The sequence below is a fragment of the Primulina huaijiensis genome, chromosome 3, assembly GCF_012295235.1.
Source record: "Primulina huaijiensis isolate GDHJ02 chromosome 3, ASM1229523v2, whole genome shotgun sequence".
NCBI classification, from domain to species: domain Eukaryota; kingdom Viridiplantae; phylum Streptophyta; class Magnoliopsida; order Lamiales; family Gesneriaceae; genus Primulina; species Primulina huaijiensis.
This window is the reverse complement of record NC_133308.1, coordinates 28,062,551-28,088,719: the sequence shown is the minus strand read 5'-3', so window position 1 is coordinate 28,088,719 and position 26,169 is coordinate 28,062,551. Positions and strand designations below refer to the sequence as shown.

At 32.9% G+C, this 26,169-nt stretch overlaps 3 protein-coding genes and 1 pseudogene across 4 annotated transcripts in view; 2 read left to right on the top strand and 2 right to left on the bottom strand.

Annotated features, from left to right (window-relative positions):
* Positions 1-1,001, bottom strand: part of LOC140972647 (LOB domain-containing protein 37-like) — a 1,887-nt gene extending 886 nt beyond the window's left edge. Inside the window, exon 1 of the mRNA XM_073435029.1 lies at positions 977-1,001. Within this exon, the coding sequence (XP_073291130.1) occupies positions 977-1,001 (25 nt within the window). The remainder of the gene's footprint in view (positions 1-976) is intronic.
* Positions 1,002-1,182: 181 nt separating this feature from the next.
* LOC140972645 (uncharacterized) lies at positions 1,183-5,418 on the top strand (annotated as a pseudogene).
* A 153-nt stretch (positions 5,419-5,571) lies between these two features.
* Positions 5,572-8,270, bottom strand: LOC140974358 (uncharacterized). 2 transcript variants are annotated; one of them, XM_073437753.1, is made up of 8 exons: positions 8,040-8,270; positions 7,719-7,862; positions 7,203-7,301; positions 6,830-6,906; positions 6,582-6,690; positions 6,438-6,464; positions 6,136-6,320; positions 5,572-5,865 (listed from the first exon to the last, which is right to left on the bottom strand). In XM_073437753.1, exons 1-8 carry the CDS (start codon positions 8,107-8,109, stop codon positions 5,773-5,775), a joined length of 804 nt encoding a protein of 267 aa, XP_073293854.1. In that variant the 5' UTR covers positions 8,110-8,270; the 3' UTR covers positions 5,572-5,772. The 2 variants fall into 2 exon arrangements, with proteins under 2 accessions (XP_073293854.1, XP_073293853.1); XM_073437752.1 differs by having other exon boundaries at positions 6,136-6,464.
* A 10,923-nt stretch (positions 8,271-19,193) lies between these two features.
* On the top strand, positions 19,194-21,384 carry LOC140974351 (probable N-acetyltransferase HLS1). The gene is made up of 3 exons (XM_073437745.1): positions 19,194-19,700; positions 19,796-20,004; positions 20,328-21,384. The coding sequence occupies exons 1-3, from the start codon at positions 19,509-19,511 to the stop codon at positions 21,190-21,192; spliced, it is 1,266 nt and encodes a 421-aa protein (XP_073293846.1). The 5' UTR covers positions 19,194-19,508; the 3' UTR covers positions 21,193-21,384.
* The last annotated feature ends 4,785 nt before the right edge of the window (positions 21,385-26,169 follow it).

Below are 26,169 nucleotides of genomic sequence, written 5' to 3'. Positions count from 1 at the left end.
TCAACCCTACCGATATTCACAATAAAAAATAATAATTTTAGCATTAAAAAAAATATTTTTTCATGGATGATCCAAATAAGTGTTAGTCTCACAAAATACGACATGTGAGATCGTTTCACACAAATTTTTTTGTCTTTTTTAATTACGGTTTTGTTTAATACTGTATAATAAATAAATTTAGTTATATAAATATCAAGTTTTATAATTTACTAATAATGAATTACATGTAAAAAATTCAATACTCTTTTAAAATAACTAAAATTTTATGAAATTTTCATTTTATATACTTTTTTTAGTATTTTAATATAACCACTTTATTTTTAAAAAAAATACTCATTTTAAACTTGATCTTATGTCTTTTTTTAATTAAAAAAATATTATTATCTTGTTCGTTGATTGGAGAAACTTCATTTATAAATTTTAGAGCAACATATTCACCATCAAATAACAAAATATGAATAATATAGCATGTCCAAATAAAAACATTATTATATTACAACATGGATGTTAATGGATCGGGTTTGAGTAGGATTCAGTATCATTCATCATCATCCTCATTTATTATATTCGTGTTCGTCTTCATCGGATATTTAATTTCATCTTCACCCTCATACACGTTATGAGATTGAATACTCTTATCATACCCAAATATTCTATTATTACTTATAGTTGTATTTTCTCAAATTTGAATTATTTCAAGTAACATATGTAAATTTACTAAATTGTAGAGAACAATAATGAAAAAATAAATATACAAATTATCAAATTAAAAATTATAAAATAAATAACAAAAAATTAGAAACAATTTATCATAACATCATTATCCTACAAAAATAACATCAACTCTATGATAATAATTTTTTCATTTCATCAAACTAATATCATTCAACAAAAGCATATTAGAATTAACATCGAAAAAATCTCATTCAAGCTCATTGCAATTTTCTCAATTTTGATAATTGAGACAAATACTGACATCGCAATTTTCTCAATGTCGACATTGCAATTTTCTCAATTTTTGATATGATCATTAACTTGCTAGCTTTGGGAAAAAAAATATTAAACATAAAAATTAACTCAAAATCTTTTAATTGATTAGAAAACCCCGCTCGATCTACCTTTAGAAGGGAGTTATAATTTAAAATATTTGAATTATTATTTTTATTTTATACTCTATAAGATATGTATAAAATCGATAACAAAAAATTCTTCTACCCAAGATTAGACGAAAGGGGTGAAAAAAGTCACTTGACAATTACAGGTGAACACTAAATTAATCGTACGAGTAGCTATCGAATGATCAAATCAATCGGGATTTGTGGGATAAAATTCATTTGATAATTTATTAAAAGTTCGTTCATTGTTCAGTTCAGTCATTATTCCTGAACTAGTGGTTATTAATCTTTTTTATTGGATTGAGTCCATTGTGGATATAGCTTTACCCGGCACCATTACACTTTACCTAAAATTTTTTCCAATTGGGACGTGACATTTAAACTTTAATCCGGATAAAATTGTGATTTATTAAATTGGTTTGTTTTAAATTGTAGTTTTGTATATTGTCAATATTTGATTCTCATATACTGATTTTGATTTTTTCCAAATATTGTTTTTGTCCTTTTTTGCAAGCCACTGCACTCATTTAATATCTATTTGAGACTGATCTTCTTTTATGTGTTCGTGTGGTCAGAATAAAACATAAATCAAATTCTACCCGCGAAAAAATAAAGAAAAACGACAATCTTTTTCCTCGTTTGAAATATCAAGTGGTGTTTTGCTTTATATTATCTTTATTTTTAAATTGATTTTAACGTGTGTAACACAAACTTTATTCTTATAATATGAGTATCAAAATTAGTGTCAAATAAACAATATTCAATGAATTTAATGACTTCCGACAAAAAGAAACAAAAAAAATATTCTAAGTTAATTGATGAAAACTATTGTCAAAGTTTCAATGTGAAACTTGTGAATCGTTTCAAGGAATGATTCGAAGTGTTTAGAAGGATAAAATTCTTATCTTTAGGAGTTATGGTCTTTTTATTTGAGAGGGTAATTTTATTACCATGCTAACAGTTTTATGTGTAAAAAAAAAAGAAATTGGCCTTCAGTCTCCAGCCGTTGATTTTTTTTGTGTTCAGTCCCTGGGTACTTTTTTAGTACCATATTTCCACATGAAGTATACCACATTTCCACATGAAGTATACCACATTTTGTATGACATAGTACCATAATTTTGTGGGTAGAGAGTGAACCTAAAAAAATATTTTAATCGAGGATTTTTCACCAACTTCTCCTAAAAAAAATACTAAATATTCAAATATCTTGTCCAAGAAAGATATGGAATCTACGTCAATGGTGAAAAGATAGCATTAAATGATCGATTTATCAATCAATTTTTGCTTTACAAATAGGGGAAAACGCTAAAAAAAAAACTTCAAAAGTATGCGAAAATTTGATTTCCTCCGTATCAGAAAAATTTGTTTGAACTCTTTGAGCTATATATATTTTTTGGATGAAAATCGTTGAAAAAACATTAATAATATCTGATACAATTATATGAGTTTGAGTACTTAAAAACGTATAACAAATTTTAGTTCTAAAAAATCATAATATTTGTATCAGATCTAAAACAATCGGTACTCAAATATCATATATTAGTATCTTATTTTCAATTTTGATACCAATTTTCATCCGAAAAAGACAAATATATCATTAATATCAATATTTTTTTATACATGTTTGGATAAACAAAAATCATATATTAGTTTCAGATCTGAAACATTTTGTACTCAAATATCATATATTAATATCATATTTTTGTATCGATTTTTATCAGAGAAATACGTGAGCGGAATGCACGCACATTTTGTTATGGATCAGATAATACAAACACATAATAATGCAAATTTTTTTTTTGACAGCATAATAATGCAAATTTAAGTTAGGGCATGAGGATCTAAATACCCTTAGAAAAATACTTAGGCTTGTGAAAGACATCATGGAGTCATTTTCATCTAAAAAAGATGCCAATAGATAGAAGTAATTTTGAGTGCACTTTTTGCCTTTTAAAACACAGATCAAACAAAGGTTACACATAGGGAAAGAATAAAAATAAACATAATCCAATCAACGGTACTCGTGGTTGTAGCGTGGTGGTGCATAGACGTGAGGAAGAAGCCGTGGCAGCAAAAGCTTCCCCTTCACAATCGGTGGGACCCGAAATACCTCCGGTCACTGAGGTTCGAACCGGAGAACTTTTCAGTGTCAAGATGGTGGATTTCAGTGGCGGTGGCATAACTAAAGAAGAAACTGCTCTAGACATCATGTTTGCTGATACGTCAATTGTGAATTTCTTTTGCATTTTCTTTTATCTAAGTTACAGAATGTCCATCTCAATTCGCGACTATTATAGCTTTTGTGACCCCAAAAGCACGCAAGTACAATTGGCTACTATTCCAGGCAGAGACTTTTAGTACTTTGCAACCGCCAAGTACTAGTATTTATAGGCAGTGATCTGGTAATCCATAAAGAAAAAAACTTTTTTTTTCAATTGGGTGTGGAAATTAAAAAATATTTAACTAAGCTTATTTAAAACAACTTACAAGTTATAACATCTTATAAGTTGTTTTAGAAGCTTATAGGTTATGAGGTCTTAAGTCCTACCACATGCGGATTCAGGTAAATTAGGAAAAATCACCCCAAAATAAGATTTAACTACACAAAAAATGACTAAATTCCTAAATGTAGCATTACAGGTATGTATTGTCTCAGGCGCATAATCTGAGTCGACCTATAAGAGTGGTTGACACAGATGGGAATCCGGCCAAGCTAGGTGATCTTCTAGCTGTAGAGATATGCAACTTGGGCCCTCTACCTGGTGACGAATGGGGTTTTACGGCGAGCTATATGAAATTTTGAAGGAATATATGCTTGCTAGCCTCATATACCTGGTAAACACTTGTGTTGTATTATAAATGATGACCTGTAGATGATTTTGCCTCAACTTTCAGAATTTAAAGCAAACAAAAAGCTTGACAGGGGTCCGATTTCCAGGATTAGCACACCCTGGAATAGTTGGAACATCACCTTCTTCGGAACTGCTCAGTGTATGGAACAAACGGGAAGGAGAACTTGAAGAAACTGGTCTTCAGTCTCTAAAACTGTTCAAACCTACCGTCGACAGAGGGATGTCTTCTTGGAAAGGTAGTATATCGACATTTCGCAGTAAACAAGAAAATTGATATTGATAGAACGATTCTAATTTCAGAAAAGTGGTGCTATCAATCGCTTAAGCATTTTCGAGAAATTGTAGCATTTTGGAATATCTTGTGGTGTTTGTAGATTGAGGGAAGAACTCCTCAACGGGAAAGAATTGCAAGAGTGGCTGCAAGGACGATTCCTGGAAGAGAAAATGGAGGAAATTGTGACAAAAAATTTAAGCAGAGGTAGGTTCAAAAATATACCTTCCTGTATTTGTTGAAGGAGCAAATCTTGGCACCGGGGATATGCACTTTTCACAGGGTGACGGTGAAGTGGCTTTTTGTCGAGCGATCGAGATGAGAGGTTTCCTAGAGCTCAAGTATGTTTACTGCATACCTCTCATCAGTTTTTCGAATTGATTGCCTGATCTTTTTCCAGTCATTAAAAGAAATAGAACAAATTATTTTGTATATTTCAAGATACTGATCTCTTCAGCGCAGCATAACTTTGCTTATACACCTGTATGTCATTAGATTTTCATGACATTCCTTCAAGTCCTATCACAGATGTGAAATCATCAGAGGTGGCATGAAAAAGTACCTCAGTCCAATGGGGCCAACTCCTTTGCATGTCAACCCAATCTTCGAGATAGGACCAGTCGAACAAAGATTCTCAGAATGGTTGGTTTTTGAGGGCATTAGTGTCAATGAGAGTGGGCGACAACACTATCTGGATGCCAGTGTTGCTTACAAGCGTGCTGTGCTCAACGCCATTGACTACATCTCCAGATTTGGATACTCTAAAGAAAAGGTCTGCCTCCTGCCCCAATCCGTCCTAATACAACATCATACAATCGTCCATCATCCGCCACACTAATGTGACGACCATCTAGAGTATCAGATAATATATAGCATAAACTAAGAAGAAAAGCTTTGGTACTTAAAGTTTCATCTTTTTCTTTATACTGAAAGTAAAACTATTTCCGAGCAGGATGTTCATCCAAAAATGGGCAATGTGCCTACTGGACCGAGACTTGTGAGGAATCCAGGCCTCCCACAGTGCCCTTTAAATGGAAACTTGCACACCACCAAAAATCCCTGAGCTACAGCTTGACCACCGTCAAGGAAACAGCTGGGGTATGAAATAAGATGATAACAGTAGGTAAATATGCTGGAATGGTTCATGCTGAAACGGTATGTTTGCTGGCTAACTAGGAGACTGAAAAAAAATAACCCAACAAATCCAATGTTTTTTGTGTCGATTAAAGACTAGCATGCACAAATAGAGTCCAATAATAAATCAAGATACGGGTGAGGTGATCATTAATACTCCAGAAATGCTAGAACATGTAATATAGCAACTTGAGCATGCTATGAATAGTAGTTTTTAACTATTTAATCTGCATGCTAATAGCGAGAAAATGATCCTTCTGATAAGATGCTTAAAATTATCACCCACAACATCACCAATTATCACCCACAACATCACCATTGTTCCGGCGACATTAACTAAAATCCTAAAGAAAAATCTGCCAATAATCTCGACTAATCATATGGTCGGATAGTCCACTCAATAATATATAGAGAGTGTTCGATGATGTTGAAGAGAAGAACACTGGATCCCAAATGCCCATAACCAGAGATCCAACTCGACACTCAAGACCTGCATGCGAAGAAAGTTAACTCAGATTTGTGCTTCAAAGAAAAAGGGTCAAGCATAAATTTCTTCTCGAGCTAACAGAGAGTAATCCCTGCTTTTTATGCAACTCTTCTTGCTCAAAAGGTACGTTAAATTTGTCCCCAAAAAAATTATGTTGAAGGTATGGAAACTATGGATACGAGAACATATACCTCCAATATAATATATCAGATTTGCATAGTAATTAGAATAGAAGGAAGAAGTGAAAAATGTACTATGATCGAAAAAACTGACATGCTTTCCTGATTTTCTGTGGATCGACTCCCTTATTTCCTCCACAGCATGTACTGAACATGCCCGCAGCTCTACCTCCTCCTCGCTTCCAGAATGGATCTCAACATTAGACATTATAGCATGTGATAATGCACTGCTAAATTTTAAAACTCCGAGCTGTTGAAGTACTGCTGGGATAATATAGTCTGCAAACATTGTCACAGATTCAATGTCATTAAATTCACCATATTGTTGACCCTTGAAAGATCCCCATAAATCTGCAGCAAATATCTGAGCCCTTTTATACAGAAAAACCTGGTGACCTTTGTACACCGTGTGGTCACGGAATCCTGCAACATTTCCAAAACTTTATCATATACTTCATTTTAACAATTATTGTCACCCAAGAATAAAAAGACTTGACTGTAATTAAGAGCTGGTTATTCAAGTCAACATCCCATCATTACCGGGAAAATGTTGGCTGATGAGAGCCACAAGCTTGGCGGCTGATTTCTGACAAGATTCCACAAGTTTGGATGCTTTCCCCTCAAAACATCTCTCAAGCTCAAATCCCACCTAAGCAACCGCTTGATAATATAAGCAACTTAACCAAAATAGTGTTTTAAGGGGAAAAACCCTTAAAATTGAAGCAACATGAAGAACAAAAGGGAACTGAACTAAAAGATTTAAAGTTGAGTGACTTAAAAATTTGCACCTCATGCAGTAAGCGCACCCGTTCATCCTCCAAAGGTAAAGCCCTTGGCCATTTCAACATTTTACGTAGTTCAGGACCTAAGGAAAATGGTTTTCTCTAAAATTACATGAAGAGGAAACATTGAAACAGTGGAAGGATAGATGATGTAAGGGTAAATATTCCTAGAAAGTGGCAAAATAAATGGTTACTCGGGTAAATTATAACTAAAAAAACATAGAGACTTATAGCAACCTATTAAGCCTTACAAATTTGAAGATAAGCAGGTAAATTTTACTCGTCTACATGCATTCTAGAGAAAGAGAACTCCTGGCGCAACCATGAGACAATCTAGTAAATACAAGGTTGAGAATGAAAGGTGTAGGCAGAATTAGACCAGTGTACTTTTGCAGCCGATCTGCATCGAACGCAGACTTGTTATTCCGAAGAGCTTCCTTCAATCCCGCAGCCAAATGATCATAGGTTAATTCCTTATCTGCCAAAGAAAGGTTTGAAGAAAGAAACTAATTTTTCAGAATTAAATATACCGATCAAGCCATATATATAACATAAAATATGTTAAAAACGTACAGTTATCGAAAAAATATAGATGGACAGAACAACAACAGTTCAATTGAACAATTCAGTCTTGGATACAAAGAGCGATGAAAATATCGATTTAAATACCACTCCTCGTGTTTATAAGTTTTCTGTCACAGCCATTTGGATGTTACATGATCAAAGTATTGTTTTTCTTTATTTTCTTCTTGTTAGTTGATGAACAACAACACACAATTAGAAATGGCTGTGTAAGGAGACCACTAAATTCATCATTGGACGAGCAAACACATGACAAGAACAAAACAGACAGTTGTTTAAGAGCAGCTATAATGATAAGTTGAGTTCAAAATACCTGGCCAGAAACAGAAATTCAAGGCGTCCAACACAAAAAGATACTGAACAGTGAGCGGACCGTTATCAAAATAATGAATCCCCTCAAAATCCCATTCCACCTTGGGTATAGAATCCTTAATCGTTTCCGCCACTTTCTCAATGCCTGCAAATTCCATTATTATTAAAACAACGTCCAACTTCCAATCAAACACACCACACTTTCGACTAGCCCACAAACATAAAATCTAAAAAGCAAATAATGCTCTTTTACACGACTAAGCGGGAGCCCATTTGACATAATCCATAATTCTTGGAACGAAAACAAAGCAAAAGAGCTCACCTGCCGGGTCGATGGTGACATGGGAAGACTGCGAACAGACCCATGCAGAGGTAGCCCTAACCCCATCCATGTTCGAACCCTTCAAGGGATTAGATTGTAGTTGTGTGCGTGAAATTCAACCCTAGAATTTGATGGTCGTATTATCATTAAAGGAAAAAACATGAATTTGGATGCGAGGCCGTATTTGCTTCGATGTTTCTCGTTTTTGTCTGCATCAGCCTTTGCTTTTCCAAGATGTTGACCACTTACTCCGCCGACATACTATTAAACTACTTATTTATTTAATTTTTCAGGGAACTTTTATTTATTTAATTAATTAATATATAATCGAAAATAAATATTGACAAAGACATATGAACGAGGTTTACAAAAACATTTGATTACTGTGATTTGGTTTCTTTTTCTTAAATATGAACTTAGAGGTACTCGGGTCACGATTCTTGATTATGATTCTATTAATTGATAGTTCTCATTCCAATTTATATATTCCAATTCCAAGTAAAGGTACTCTTTTTAATAATTTCGATTCCAATATGGTCATAGCTTACATCTTAAATTGATTTGAATTGAAAATTATTTTTCTAAATTTTAACAGGAAAAAAATTATAAACGGTTTGTTAGATCAAGTGTTTATTACTAAATAGAAATTATAGTTGTCAGTAGAAGTATAACTTTATTTTCCTATAATACACCAATGCATCACCCCAAGTTAGATAATCGGTGGACACAGAAGGTTGTACTTATTTTGAATGTCGATAGTTCCAAAAGACAATCATATCTTAATGTTTGTGTTGTATCATATTACCTAAAGACTAGCTACATATATCCTTCTTCGGTATTTGTCCCATCTCCACTAAGATTTAGTATCTCCATCTCGGCTTGGTAAATGATATCCATATAAGTAATGCTCTCATTCATTCAGCACATGATACGCGTGTCGACTGATGAATCATTTCACCTATCCAAACATCATAATTGAACGAGTGACCATGATTTATCCACTCAACACAAATGTCATGTGGTGAGTGGATAAAAACATCATTGATATGAGTAACATGAACAAAACCATCTATTTCTTTTATAACAAACACAACCAATCAGATCATGCAGGCTTTGTATAAATTTTTATATAGTGCTCTTGTTTAGGCTTTGTATTTTTCAAATTTATTAGAAATGAAACAAATACTTACTGTTCGATTTCTTTAAATAGAAAACCAAACCCAAAACCGTGTAGAACCAAATTAAAAAAGTTTAATGGTTAGATTCTTTAGAGCGAGAATTAGATCGGCCCATTTACGTTTCCCGAGCCTCACTTTGTACGCCCTTTAACTCAAAGGGCCCAACAGCCCGAAGGAACACGAACGACGGCCCAGTTTAACTTTGGCTCATCACGTGGCTGTGTAGAGGTGAAGACAGCTGTTTCCATATATATATATATAGTTTTGATATCATGCACACCTATGTAAGCACCGATGAGGTGTCACTCACCCATTGGATNGAATCGTGTTCATTGTGATTTTTGGTTGGAAAAGGCAGCAGAATTTAAGGCCTGATCTTGCCATGCATGATTTCTGGTACTGCTGCCGTAATCTAAAACTGAATCTTTTGTTGGATTGTGTTCTATTATATTCAAATATAATTTTTTGGTTGAGTGCGAATCTATTTATCTATCAATTATCTGATTCAAAAAATTATTATAAAAAGCAATAGTAAAGTATCGTTTTTTAACCACGAAAATGAAAAGATTTTCGTGTATAAAAATCAATATACACGATCGATCTTGTATATTTTATGTCACAAATTTTCTGCGCATTAATTTGAAAGAGATACATCATGTTATGATCTGATCACGTGCAATATTTGGTTCTTTTTTTTTTTGAACGAATTTATATTTTGGGATCGGAGGTGATCAAAAGTCACCTTGCACTTGGAGAGAAGTGAAAATGGTTTATATTTGAATTTAAAATGATTTAAGCATATCAATTGTTACTATGAGAATTCAGCATTCGAGAACTCCACTTATCAGCAAATTGATCTTCGTTGCATGTTTGGTATTAATTTTAGCAAGTAATTTAATTTTGAGTTGGTCTTTTGCTAAACAGTCTAATTGGTCTTTATTCGTGAGACAGACCAATCATGTTCATATTTATAATAAAAAATAAAAAAATTTCCATCGATGACCCAAATAAAAGATTAGTCTCACAAAATTAACTCATGAAACCATCTCACAAGAGTTTTTGTGCGTAAATTTTGTGTGTGTGTATATATATGTAATAATAAATGGTAAAATTGTAATTTTAATTTAATCCAGTAACTTGAATTTTTTTCTTTGGTATTTTTTCACGGGAAGTCAGTAAACCAATTGAATCTTGCTTATTTGACATCAATAATCTCAAATACGATTCATATGTCAAAAATAAAGTCAATGTTACACATATTAAATTCAATCTAAACAAAAAATAAAGCAAAAAAAAAAAACACTCGATATTTCAAAATAAGAGAAAAACAACTTGCCATTTCCTTTCATTTTTGCTTAGATAAATTTTAATGTGTGTAATCTATATTTTATTTTATCCACTCTCATATAGGGAACATCGATGTGGAATAAGTATTATTCGATGAATTTAGTTGGTTAGGGAAAAAAAACTAAAAATCAAATAAATCAAATTACTGATAAAAATCAAAAATTTTATTCGGTGAATTTAGTTGGTTTGAAAATTTTGATTTGATTAGATGTCCTTTCTGATTCATGAAATCCTGCAGGAGCGTTCCATGCATTATATATTCATGTTGTAGAGTACTAACGAGAAAAATGCATGGGATAATCCTATAAGATTTTTTTTCCTTTCAGACTCATAAATTGTCAAATTTTAATTTTGATTCATTATATATGTTGTTTTTCCAACTCTGGTCTTTCTTTTGGATTGATAAAGTGGTGTCGGATTTATCAACAATAATATCCAATATCATACTAGCAATATCCTGGTGCCACACTCAGGGACGTAGCCAGAAAATTTTTTGACCTAAGGCTGAATGACTCGATAAACAATAGTGACATGAACTAGATATAAGCTACTGCCCTGCTGTTTTTCGTTGATAAAACTCATCGATTATTGAAAACATATTTTTTTTCTTGCCTCTTTGAGCTTCCATTGAAACCTACACCATCACCACCAAATAAATAGCAATAGCAATTCCATTTATAAATGATTGTATACCGCTTGAGCACAAACTTGAGATGAGGTTTATGAAATAAAGGAAAAATTCATCACATCTTATTCTGCTACCCTTGTTTCACAAGCAAGTGTATTACCAAAAATCATATGTAATGTTGCAATTTAATCGAAGATACAATAACACCACTTGGCCAAGCAAAACTAATTGTTGTCATTATACAGAGTGCACCGAATGGGCCAAACGTGGAACCAATCACGCTTTATCGACCCCAAATTAAAGTTGACATTTACTTCAAGGTTTTCAACCTGAAGATACTGGCCCGGAGGAATTTTGTAGGTAATATTAGTAGAGGAAACTGGAAAAGTGACAAGGACTTTAGCTTCTGATTTCTGCCCAGCTCATCAAATCATTGTACGTCTTATTTTTGACAACTCAGACCTCCCACGAGAAAAATTATAATCGTAGTCAATTAGACATAATAAATCAAGGGAAAATCCAATTAATCAAAACGCAGAAGCATGCTTTTGAAAACGTTGATCTAAAATCAAGAAAGGCAACAATGATGAGACCATCCATTGAAAGAGTATTGAGATGGGAACAAACCTGACCTTTGAGCCAACGAAGGTTGTGGGGGAACAACAAGCTTTGCGTGAAATTTCCAACTAGACTAGCAGCTCTCATATTCTTGTTTCTATTTTGGGGGGACGGCTAAAAAAACCTCAAGAAATGAGCTAAAAATTGTGCTAAATTTTTTTAATAAATTAAAAACACAAGGCTAAAATTTAAAAAAAAGAAAGCTCAATCCATATTCTTAATTAAGCCCAAAATTGTAGCCTGGGCTGGAGCCCACCCCAGCTTTTGGGGTGGTTCCGTCCCTGGCCACACTAGCAATATTCAGTGTCACATCGACTTCCAGTGCAAAAATACAAAAGGTAAAATAAAAACAAAGTTATTGTATAAATATCAAACTTTGACAATTTACACGACGAAGAATAAAAATAAAACAAGTTACATAATTATTTTTAGTTAAAAATATGATTTTGATAATGAAATTTGGTATGTTTTGGATTTTAATCTTATAACTTGTCAAACTTTGGATATCATCCCGTAAATTAAATTTTTTTGTCTTTTTTTGCTCGAAAGCACTATATCCAACTAATATTGTTTATTTGACATTGATTATTTCTTATGTGACTCATATGATGTAAGTAAGTACATATTACACACATTAAAATCCATATAAGCTAGGGAAAAAAATAAACGACACTCAATATTTCAAAATATGAAGAAAAAGATTTTTCATTTTGTTATTATCGCAACATGAGCCACGTAGGTAAGTATTGATGTCAAATAAACAATATTCGTTGGATTAAGTGTTTTAGAGAAAAAAAGAGAAAAAAAATATCAAGTTATTAGATGAAAACCACACTTTGACAAGTTAATGACCAAAATCCAAAACTTGTCAATTTGCAGGACCAAAATCCTTATTTTTACAAATTTTTCGTAAGTATGAACACATGTGGTATATAATTGGTGATGATATGAAACTAAAATTATGCAAAAATATAATTCATATATAATAATATGTTAACTTCCTAATTCATCACATGTGTGTGTGACTCGAGATAAAATTATAGATAAGTAAATTATTTCATCACGGGTGGATAGGAAATATTCGTGATCATACATATAGAACATTATCTCAACTCTACTCAAATATCATTTAATTTTATTATATTGTGACAATACGATGATTTGATTTTTCTTGTGAACATGTGTTGACATGTTATATGGACATTGATTTGTGCAATGTTTGCATGGATTTTACATGTATTTCCCAGTTGGGTAGTCCTCTGAATTTACATTGCAATTCATGTTGCACCGTTGAATGCCCAACATGAGTGAAGTATCAAAAATTTCTTGATATATCATGAACACTCTTTCCCACAAGTGTTATACCCGAGCCAAAGCCTGATTTTGACACCAACGGCTTAAAATCATGTACATGGGGAAACAAAAAATTGGATAAATAACAAATTTTAATCGCAACTCTTGTATCTTCTAACTTTTGACAATTTTAATAATTTTTCATTGAGTATGTTAATGTGACATTACACATATAAACGTCACATCAAAAAAATGACTAAAATTATAAATATATATATATAATAGACTAAAACTGAAATTTAACTAACACAAAAAAATCAAAATAGTAAAAAAAAACAACTGATATGACCAAAAAATCAAAAGATGAAACTTGAACTTTGGGAATAAAAAACACACACAATCACATCTATGTACTATGAATATAAATAGGGATTTGACTCATGCAAGGGAGTCGGACACTTGGCGTAGAAAATGTCAAAAACTACGTACGTAAAAGACAAAACGCAGAATTGACAGCTCCTCAGCCCTTCCCAAATACGTCCCCCCAACACATTTCTCAAGCACAAAACCAAATCTACACTAGATCCATGTACATATATCTTGTCTCCCCTGCTATACGTATATATATATATATATATACACTTTTCTTCCGAGGTTAATGTCATCCATCTTCTGCATATTTCCAACATCCAAAGCTGGACTACTACATCTGGGAATATGATGGACATGAGGCCAATGCCATTTATTCTAGACAGTGAATTTAGTAATAAAATACATATTAATTAATTGCCATATGTATATATACCCACACACACTCACATGTGTGTGTATGTTTTAGTACGTAGTTAGTACTTTCTTTTCACATGCAGTTGCTTGATTTTTAGGAATGTGTCGGGTTAAATTTAAAATATCACCAGGTAAATGTTTGCTAAATAATGGTTAATGACATTCAATGAACCATTCATCCAAAATGTTATATTACGGGCAAGGCCGGCTTAGTTTTATATATAGCTGATGAAATAAATTACATGTCTTTTTTGCGTCTGGAGCATGAATGAGATTTTTATCAAGTTAATTATGAGAAACATTAGAGGAGTCGATCCAAAAGTGTACCTACCGCGAGCAATAATCATGTATGAAAAATGAGTATTTGTTCATATAATTAGTATTACAATCAATGCCAGTATTTCATTTCTACAAAATTGCAAGTTGGTGCAGTTGCTGAGATGAACATTGTTGTGAAGAAGTAACTACTTGTTGGAAATAACGATCAAATCCCGTTGTTTGGATTACCGTATGAATTAAGGTAATACTCATATATGTAGATTTGATTAAGAGGGAAAACACCTCATCTTTGTGTACTTGAAATCCATTACAATTGTTTTTAAATTGTATAACTTGATATGACGTGAATTTGAAATTTATTTTGAAGTAATAGATTTGAAATCTCTCGTCTCAAACATATCAATCCAAGCATAATCTGAAAAATCGGAGACTTTCGACCACATATCTCACAAATTAATATGAAAGAATGTTCAATGACTTGACACTTCATCCGTAAATAAAGTGTATGGTGATTGATTTTATCTAGGTTTTATACATGATGGTGAAGTGTCAAACTTCAAAAGAAACAACAAAGAGACAGAAACAGAGGTCTCCTTGTGTGGTCAATTTCCTAATCCCTATGACCAGATAAAGAATCAATTTTTGCCGGTTGAAATTTAAATTCTTCGTGACACCACATATGCTTAACTTGGTGGACAATTGCCCACAACAATACACACCATTTTCACTTCTTTTTTTTTTTTAAAAAAAATAATTTCTTCAAGCACTAAGAATCATTACAAATAGAAACATTAGTTTACAAATTCTTGTCCCTTGACTAAAACTTTCGTCATATTCCTCGAGCCAGTCGAACTTCTTATTTGGATCAAATCTTACTTTACAAGGGATCTAATTAAGACACGATCCCCTTTTCCTCAAACAAATTGTGATTCTTTCTAAATTCTTGTCGATCTAGGCACATTATTCTGCCCGAATGTATAAAAAATTCCCCTAACAAGCTCGTTGAACTTTGTGATCTTTATCCGTTCACATCGCTCTGCCTTTTACGAAAAATGTCAACTAAACAATTAAGTCTCTTATCATTAGTCATTTATGCACGCAAATTTAACAGATAATTGCCAACTTTATTTTCAATTTTTTTTTTAAAAAAAAAGTAAAAAATGTGTGCTAATTAAGTAGTGAAAACAAAAGAAGAGACGTGGGCATGGCATGCTCCAAGGGATTAATGTTCAGAAGTAGGCCTACAATTTTTGTCATCCTTTGTTCATGTTCGAATACGATTTGAGTAAAATTTTATGAAACGTTAGTACAATCGATATAATAACGAGAAAGGGTACAAGATTTCTGTAATTATGAACCGAGGATTTTGTCTACCCATTTCTGTCAAATATTTTATTTTTATGTTTAGGTAATAAATTTTTACCATTTTTTTAAAAAAAATATTGGGTTATAAAATGTTTGTAAGTTGAAGGATATTATCGAAGATACTGCATTGATTAATCCAAAAAAATAAAGTGAAGAGAAATTTATCAAGAGGTGCAATAATTGCCTTATTTACCATAATGATTGACATTTCAAATTTTTTATCTTGTACGGTTTAAAATAGGAATGAAAATCTCACTCGTGGATTTGGGACCTCGCAAGTGATGTCTCGAACAAATACATTCATCGGATTCTGGTTCAAGGAAAACTCAAATTCGCCGAAGTGGGTATAAGTAGGGATGAGATCGTGATATCCGTCCTCGAACCCCCGAATTATAAATATAGTTTTGATATAAGGATACCATTTACATCACCACCTCGTTATCATTCTTATGTTCAAAAAATAAGAGTTATATCTCTACTAATAGTTATAACTTTTATATTCCAAAAATTTTAGATACAAGATTTCAATCATTTGAAAAAAAAATATATAAAATAAAGGCCAATAATTTATGTCGTCCCTATATTTTAAATAACTTGAGGACAAAATCATAATAATGCAGAATATATTTTACGGAAGGACGAGTAAAATCCACCAACATCAATGACAGCAACATTCATAATTCTTATGTTGTCACAAACATATAAGATTGTTGGTCAAGAGTACAATTATTAATGTTAATATTTCATTCTTTCACCATCTTGATGTCACCTCATTTCTTTTTTCTAGTGGTTCCATTTTCAATGTATGTCCATGTAGCAATTATATAGCATTTAAAAACTATCTTTTTATCTCTTAAATTGATGATTTTTTCTTCTTAATTTAATTCGAAACTTCATTTATATTACAATTAATATATTTTATATAGTTACTCAATACTTATAACACGAAGCCTTGGCATCTGAGTTATAGAAATGTATATTTCAATAATAATTAAGCTATTTCTTTACATTTTTCTCTAGGTGATATCTCATGAATGAGCCCACTATCCCTTGCCCATCCCTAGCCCAAATAGAAGACAGACTCATCAAAGGCTCAGGTATCTTCCTATAAATACCAGGTTTGAGTGTCCAACTCAAATATATTCAATATAATGTTTTCAGCAGCACCCTTAGCTGCTCCCCCATATATCCTCAGTCTCTGACTTGAGCGTCGGAGGGGCTACGCGGGGACACCCTCCCGGCCCTCTTCTAACGATCTTATTCGTGATTTCAGGCTCAGGATAATTTCGAACATGCGTCTGGACTAGTGACACTTGCTGGAAGTGGACCCTAAAATTTTCTGTGAATATCACTATGTGTACGTTCGATGGATATATAGTCCCATAGATTTGAAGATAACTAATTTAATCATACGAGACAAATATACAGACTATATTGCCCTTTAGTTAATTAATAATTAGGCGTTATATATAATATCCCCACTAACTACGTACCTATAGTTACCAAATGAAAATGAATGACAATTTAATTATGACAAACCTCCCCACTTCCTAAAAAACCAATCATTATCAAAACTGTTTGATGATTAATACATCTATTTTGTCCTTAATAACGTGTGGCTTTCACATTATATCCTCCGAGTGTATAGCGATGAAAATCGCAACAATCCGATAGCCTTCCTTAGCTTAAGATTCACATAAATCACAAGACCTGCAATTGTCGACATAATCTTCTCTTCTAGTTTCCCCTACCACTAATCTTCTCAATCCGATACCGACCAGGGTCTAGTTCGCAGAGAAAAATGAGAAATATTCCTTTCAAGTTTTGATGCCGCTAACATCGCATTTAGGTTAGAAAAAAAATATTGAATGAGATTGTTGACCAAATGGGAACTGATTGAGCCAGGATTGGAATCTTTTTTTTTCCAGTTAATATTTTTTGAATTATGCTATTTTATCAAACAACATACTCAAAAATTATAAATTTTTATTAAATTTAGAATAAGAAGTAACGTTCGAGATATAATCTAATAGAGAATGTACATAGCAAAATAAATAATTTATCTATTTTTAGGGGGATAGTGCGTAATGAATAATGCATGCATGTATAATATAGCTAAATGCTTATTATATTGGATAGTTTAAATTCAGATGGATCGTTAATTAAATTCACCATAAATTTTTATATTTTTTGTGGAATCTATTTATATAATAATATATGAATATAATAAAAATAGGAAGTAATCTCAGAAGCAAAATTAATAGGATGGGTAATGATTATAGATGGGGTCACGATGGCAATTGTAATAAATGAATAATTGTTGGGGCCACCGAGAGACATAAAACGACCATTTGTTGTAAATGCCGCGCAGACACCGCCGCCATTTTTACATAACCGGCCCTCTTTGTTATGATCAATAATCCCAATTAATTAAAAAAACTGAAATGATTTTCAGGAAATAAGTTTATATAAACCTGTTTTACTTTATTAAAAGGTTGGGTTATTTGGTTTAGAATCCACGAGTCTCTTCTATATTTGAGAAAGACGATGTCATTAGACCAAATGGTCATGACTATACCTCAAACATTTAACGACGTTGTCATGTTGTAATATTTGAATTCGTGATATAAAAAATGTTTTTTTTTTTTTTAAATACGGATATATCATACGACCTGACGATTTGACTTTATTTAAAATTAATATCTCTTAACATTGTTTTTAGATACCGAGATCTCGCATGATCTAACGATTTTGTGATTTGAGAAAACTAAATTAAGGAAAAATTAATACCCCTTAATCAAGTAATGAATGATTCCCATAAAATTTCCTTCGATAAAATTATTTTGCTTTTCAAGAGAGGTTACTCTTGTAGTATTTTTGAATTTCGAACAATTAATATTATTAAATTTTTAGTATTGTAAATATTTCAATTCAAAATAATGAAATGATTAATTTAATATTAGTATGTCGTCGGATTTTAACAGATAGAGCCGAAGGGACACGGAAAAGGAATACACACAGACTTCTCCAAAAAGGTTTTTCAAGTGATAAGTTAAACTCAGAAGTCTTCACGTGAATGTGCCGTTTTGAAGTAAAACGACGTCTTAGCTAAAGCAAATGCCAATGCTTAATGCAAAATCCCCGAGGTTACATTTGAAACTCACACAATAAGAAATATTAATATCTCTTCATTTATCTAGATAAAAATTCCAAAATTGAAGCTTTGAAAGAGTGGTGTTTAGAATATTTTGTTCGTTCGAGAAATTTATGTTCTATAAAATATATTATCCTCGATAAAACCGTCATAGAAGGAGAGTATACAGATGAAAGCTACTATTTCGTGTACGCACAAATTTTGGAATATATGCAATAACCGTGGAGTCATCAAAACTCCAAATTTTGTTTTGTTGTTCTTTTGATTAATGCTTTGTCTTTTTATCATTCTGCACTTAATGAATCTACTAGCAACCAAAAAAGCCCGATCTTTATAATTTGTCCCTCATTAAGATTTTTCTATAATTTAAATTTTTGCATATCCATTTATTGGCATTAAAAATTTTGAGTTTTTATATTAAAATTTAAAATTTCACGATGTTTTTTTTAATATATAATTTATGATCACAAATAGTATGGGTCCATGATCCGGGTGGACACTCCGAAATGCAAGTATAAAATGGTCGCATTGCTCTGAAAATTGTAGTTCAGTGAGAAATTAAATGAATGATTAAGCTAGATGATTCCTCTCGCACTGATACAGTAGCCTTATAGAAATTTTATGATTAAGAAAGATTCTCGTTCCTTTTCTCGGGCTGTCCTTTCTCCAGGCTTCTTTTGCTTTAAAATCATTTGCATCTTCCATATTTCGATAAGATTTTCGTCCGTCGCTTTTCCAACTTCAATCACACTTTATTACAGCACCCATAATTTAGTGTCCTTGAGAAAAAGCTGCTATCTTTAGCCTTCCCCTTGAAAAAAATGGTTTCGGATGGTGGCATGGCGGCGGCGGCGGTGGTGGTGAGAGAATATGATGCGAAGAAAGACTGTGGTGCAGTGGAGGAAGTGGAGAATAGGTGTGAGGTCGGGCCCAGTGGGAAGCTCTCCCTATTCACCGACCTCTTGGGAGACCCCATTTGCAGGGTCCGCCACTCTCCCGCCTACCTTATGCTGGTCAGTAACATCACATCCTACATTATTTTCTGCTAACTTTTCAGCATCATTGTTTTGGAAACTCATTAGTGGGCTTTATTTCGAGGACATCTCAGGTGGCGGAGATGGTGGTGGTGGGAGGCGGAGAAGAAGATAAGGGGAGGAGAGAAATAGTGGGGATGATCAGGGGTTGCATCAAAACCGTTACTTGCGGGAAGAAGCTCCCCCGAAACGGCAATAACTGCCCCACGAAACTCAATCAACCCCACCCTGTGTACACTAAACTTGCCTATATTTTAGGCCTCCGTGTCTCCCCCTCTAACCGGTAAATAAAATAAAAAAGCCCCCATACTTTTCCATTTCTTGCTCCTCACTCGAATTTGTCTCACGTTATAAATCTTGTCTCATTCAAGAATAGACCACGATTCATCGAGTGGTATTCCAAATATGGATGGTGGTTCAACTAATTATTGTTTGGATGACTTATTTAAATATTCCTTGGTTCATACCACGTATGATATATTTACGCGCACACGCTCATAAAAAAAAGAGAAAAGAATAGTGCTTTCTGTCTAAAAGTTTACTTTTTTTTACATGTGGGGACGATCGGTTTTCTAATATTTGTTTAATGTTTTTGGACGCTTGCAGGAGAATGGGAATTGGGTTGAAGCTAGTGCGGAAAATGGAGCGATGGTTCGGAGAAAACGGCGCTGAATATTCATATATGGCTACTGAAAATGACAACGAAGCATCTGTCAAGCTCTTCACTGAAAAATGTGGCTATTCAAGATTCCGTACACCTTCCATTCTAGTTCAGCCCGTGTTCGCCCATCTTGTCAAGATCAACAAGAGCGTCACGGTCATCATGCTCGACCGCGCCGACGCCGAGGCGGTCTACCGCCGCCAGTTCTCAACCACCGAATTTTTCCCACGGGATATCGACTCTGTCTTGAATAATAAACTGAGCTTAGGGACGTTCCTCGCCGTACCAAGAGGGTCGTACTCCGCCGAGTCATGGCCGGGCACCGCCGAGTTTCTCGCCAGCCCACCGGAGTCGTGGGCTGTGCTCAGCGTGTGGAACTGTAAGGACGTGTTCCGGCTAGAGGTCCGCGGCGCGTCGCGCGTGAAGAAGGCATTGGCTAAGGCTACTCGTGCTGTAGACCGGGCTCTGCCCTGGTTGGGTTTGCCGTCGGTGCCCGAAGTTTTTAGGCCTTTTGGGTTCCATTTCTTGTATGGACTTGGAGGTGAAGGCCCAGATGCCGTTAAGCTTATAAAGTCTTTATGTACGATGGCCCACAATCTTGCGAAGGAACATGACTGTGGAGTGGTGGTCACGGAGGTGGCTAGCCGGGAGCCGCTCAGGTTCGGGATCCCACATTGGAAAAGTCTATCGTGCCCGGAGGACTTGTGGTGCATGAAACGGTTGGGAGAAGACTACAGTGACGGAGCCGTGGGTGACTGGTCAAAGTCACCTCCTGCCTTGTCCATTTTTGTCGACCCCAGAGAGTTCTAGAGTTGGTAGAGTGATAAATCACCACGTTTTTTACCATGTAAAGATCATAAAAATCAACTTCACTTCCTTTGATTGTATTTTAATTTAAGTTTAGGTATTTTGTTTCTTGTAATATTATTATGATGAGGTGTGAGGATAAGGAGTGGAGAGGAATGGAAGGCATTTGATGAATCAGCTTCGTTGTTTAGTTGTTTTTATTTAACTGTAAAACTTGTATTATTATGACGTGCAATGATGACCCAGGAGCCGTTTGATTTCCGCGGCAATGGTGACTATAGAGTTACGATTCTCTTCCGACCTTGTAATTTTTTGCACTGTAGGCTAGAGAGTCCGACATAATTTAATCCATCTAAAAGCTAAAATCTCGCTTTAGTCGAATCCTAAGCTGGATCGCAGCAAGTTCGGCGTAGCTAGCAAAGGGGGGTTTTGGATCTTTCCAAACGTCAGCACAGGTTGATCCTCATGATTTTGCCCAATTGCATAGCTGTTGTTCTCGTTAAAAGCCGTATCTACATCCAATCTCAGATGGTTAACGTCCAAATCCACAGTGAAGAAGAGGGGTTCCCACTTCCTGATGATTTTAGGAACGAGATCCGGGCATCCTGAAAGTCACGCAGCAATGTGTCGCTCAGTGTGCTTTAATCTTCATACTCCTTTTATCTTGCTTTTGCACAAGTTTGACTCTCTCGTTCCATAACACGTAGGTGCGCGTTGCAAATAACTCAAAGCCTTTGTTGCTCTGTTCATCCTTCATCCACATAGAGATGTCGAACGCATCCAAGGACTTTTAAAAGTGGCGAAAAACGAGTTTCTTTCCAACAAAGGTTTTATGGTGGGGCATTGTTAGTTGTCAAACATTGGTTATACAAAATTCTTGAGAGTTACATATATGGACTTAGACAATATTATCTTTTTCAGCTAGTTTTTAAGATTGAGTTAGTTTTAAGTTTCAATCTTAATATAGTATCAGAACTCAGATTCCACCGTTATGTGTTGGACTGTCCATAGTTGAGCCGCCCGTTCTGTTCATAGTTACGTAATTTGTAATCTTCACGTTCCAAATGTTCATTCCTAAGCGTAAGGGAGGTGTGTTAAGTTGTACCACATCGGTTAGATAAAATCTCTGGAAGTTGCATATATAGACTTGGACAATCTTTTTCTCTTGAACTAACTTTTGGGATTGAGTTAGATCGAAGTCTCAACATTTAGTTGTTATGTATCAAATAATAACGAATTTACCGTATCGAAATTTTCGGTACAATAACACATACGATATGCATTTTTTCGTACGATAAAGTAAATTATATCATCCCTAAGTTTAGTCATGTTATAATTAATCCAAGCTTCATAAAAAGGTGAAAAAAAATAAATTGTAAAAATATTATCGTGACAATATTTATTTTTGAACTGAAATTTAATTAGAAACACAATTTATATAAATTCTTGAGAAAATATTTATTTTAAAATCTTTATAAATGAGTATTATTTTTTTAATCGATAAATTTGGGGTAGTAATAATTTTTAAACTGCGAGTTTTAATTTTGAAAATTATTATTTCCGGTTTAAAATTTTTTGCTCCACATAAGCTAATACTAATTCATAATAATCTAGCATATGCCAAGGCAATCATCCACTTGAAATAAATGTAGCATTATTGGCCATGTATTCTTTTGTGGAGCAGACGATGGTTGATTATATTTGAGGGTGAGTCTCATGTGAGACCGTCTCACACAAGTTTTTACCTATATTTGAAGGTACAAGCATATTTAGTGGCTCTCAGAAATTCAATCAGTTATTTATTTATTATTCCGTATTTGATTATATTCAATTATATTTCAAATTATTCACATAAATAACAATTGAACTTTCAGTTAGAACAAACAAAAAATTCTGGTACGGATTACTTTAACCACTCGACTTTCCTTATTTAATTTTACATAAGGTTTGACTAAATCTCAACTATTTGGACAACATCCTTATGAGTGGTTGTCCTTCGGAAGTATTTTAAATATTCCTAACAGGCTATTTACTAATCATAAAAATTATCATAAGACGGTCTGTGTCAAATTTGTAAGATAGATCTTCGAACTTAACTACTTCATGAAAATGTATTATTTTTTATGTTAAAAATAATATTTTTTTTTATAAAACACATGGATCAGTTTGACTCTTCTATGGATGTAGATCCGAGAGACTGTAATCTAGTCCTGAATAATTTTCACTATTATATAATTTTAAGAAAAATAATATTTTTGGTCATGTATGTTTTTTTCTTTGTCAATATTATAAGAATATTGATATGATATTATATACTTTGACTCCACATCAGTGATACGTCAGAAAATGGTTAAAATCACAAAATAGAAAGATAACGTATTTAAATTATCAAAATAAAATTTTATATGATAATATAGAGAATCAAAATCATAAATATTCAGATATATATGAACAAATTAAAATAAAACTTTCTTTATTTTTATAAGCCTATTTTAAAAATAGGTGTCACTAATTTATCAAAATTTTGTCGATATGTTTCACGATGATGATTAGCGATGTGCTAAATAATTAATGGGGAGACGGGATAGTTGACTGGAACAGACAAAATCATGTGAATTATAAGTTACGTCACTTTTAGCGTATCCCATATATATTTTCATGTGCGCGTCATATCCAATCTGGTCCAAATGTTGAAAAAATAATAATGATTTAAGAATATATTTGGGTTGTAATTTTTTTCCTTCAAAAAATAATTATATTGTCTTAAATGCATTTCTTGAAAAAATAAATTATCGATTTGTCCCCCTTTTATTTGCATCACTTTATTTATCACATCAAATTGTTAACTATAAAAACTATTCAATATTTTTTAAAATTTTTATTGTAATGAATATAATCAAATATTCTTAACAATAGATCATAAGAGTAATCATAACTTAATAATAAAATTTATAATTATGTCAGTAAAAAACTTACGTTTCATTAAAATGAGAAATAACAAATTAATTAAAATTTATGAAATCTATAATTTTACTAGCAGTTTATACTAATCTGGATTTGATTTCACAATAAATGTATTCTAAAGAATGTTCTTATCATTCTATAATAGAAAATTTTAAAACCTTCTCATCATATAAGTGAGAAGGTTTGATTATTGAATAAAAGAAATAATTAATATGTATATATAATCTAAGTTTCTTCCGAATATCCTATAAAATTGAATCGATACAAATTGAAAAAGAATAACATGATCTCTCATAAATAATATGACATGGATAATCTGCAGGAAAATTGAGTTGATTATGTGAAGTTTGTGATCAAAGTCCCAAGTTTAAATCCCACAAAAACCATATCTGTTTAAGTTTGTCTGCAGTATTAATATGCATATTTACATATCTAGGATTTACTCAATAAATAAGAGAAAAAATATTGACTACAGGCCCTTTGTCATAAAATAAAATATTTGACATGCATGCATATGGATCGAGAAGTGGATATAAAAATCTAAGGGATAAATTAAAATTAATCGTACCAAATATTATATTTCATAGTGTAGAAAGAGATATATGTATAATAATTTGATGGGAACAAGATCATTGGATGCACATTGGCTTTGAGTTGGGCAGTGGAGTCAGCTGACAAATTTAAAGCAGGTTAATATTTTGAGCTACTGCACACTCCAAATATACTTCTTACTATTGGTTGATTGGGTATCGTTCACATAAATAGAAAGCACCAGTTTTTATTTAAATAATTCCTTTGCTGTAAATTTTGTTGTTTTCCAGTTTTATTTAATATAATCAATAATGAAAGTGGCGACATTTAAAAGCCAACTCTTGAAAGCAAGTACTTTTAATTTGTGGCAATCACTTGTATTGCACTCTCGGTGCTCTCTCGGCTGTGTTTGTTTAATTGATTCTGATCGTAGTAACATGATTAGTAACCTCATGAGAATTCTCGCACATCAAGTTGCTGATTTTACGCCGCTTGATCTAGTTGATTAGATGAATAATAAAAGAGTTATGTCAGATCTTAAAGAGTAATATTTTCTTTGCTGGTGATAGGGTCGATGTTAGGAAAAGGATAAGACTGGTCTTTAAGAGACATGAGATAACGTTGTCAGATAAACACACACATCTCTGGGCTCATGAGCTTAACAAACCATTAACACCCAAGTAAGTGCAATATGTTTTTCCACGAATATAAGAAATTAAAGTTGTGTCTTGGTTAACGACAATACATTTTGGCCTAGTAATAAGCTATTAATCTTGACATATATTTTTTTAAAAAAATTAATTTGCATTGTTGGAGTGTAATATAATTGTTAGGTGAGTGATCTCCGATCAACATGTGATACTTGAGTTACTGTATGATTTAAAATTTTGATGTTGCAATGTTAAAAATAGCTATAATTTTTTATAAAAGAAAAAATGTTTGATCCTAGCATGCCTCATATTGTATGTGACTTGATTATTTAATAATATAAATCAAAATAAGTATTTGATATTTGGTCATAGTATTTGATAACAATGTTTGAATTGCTGATATAAATGCGTATGATCTATATTATATGGAAAATTCGAAAAATTGACTCGTGCTATATCGAACATGTATCATAATATGCGAGCGGGATATGTCAGGTGCCATGTCAAAAAATTAAGAGAAAAATAAATTGGAGTTGTAAATATTATATAAATAATTTCAAGTAGTAGGGGAGATTGAATGTTAAATCTGAAATTAAAAAATATTATTTATATTTTATTATTATATCTTACTTTTTGTTATGGATGATTATATATAATCTTGGACGGATTTGATTATACCCGTATTACTCTAACTGGATATCTAAATCCCCAAAAAAAAAAAAAAAAAAAAAAAAAAAAAAAAAAGAAAAAAATAACATCAGCCAACGGCACGGCTAATTTGTTGGTGACTTTTCCATGCAATATATGTAAATTAATGAAAAAACTTGGTAAAAAG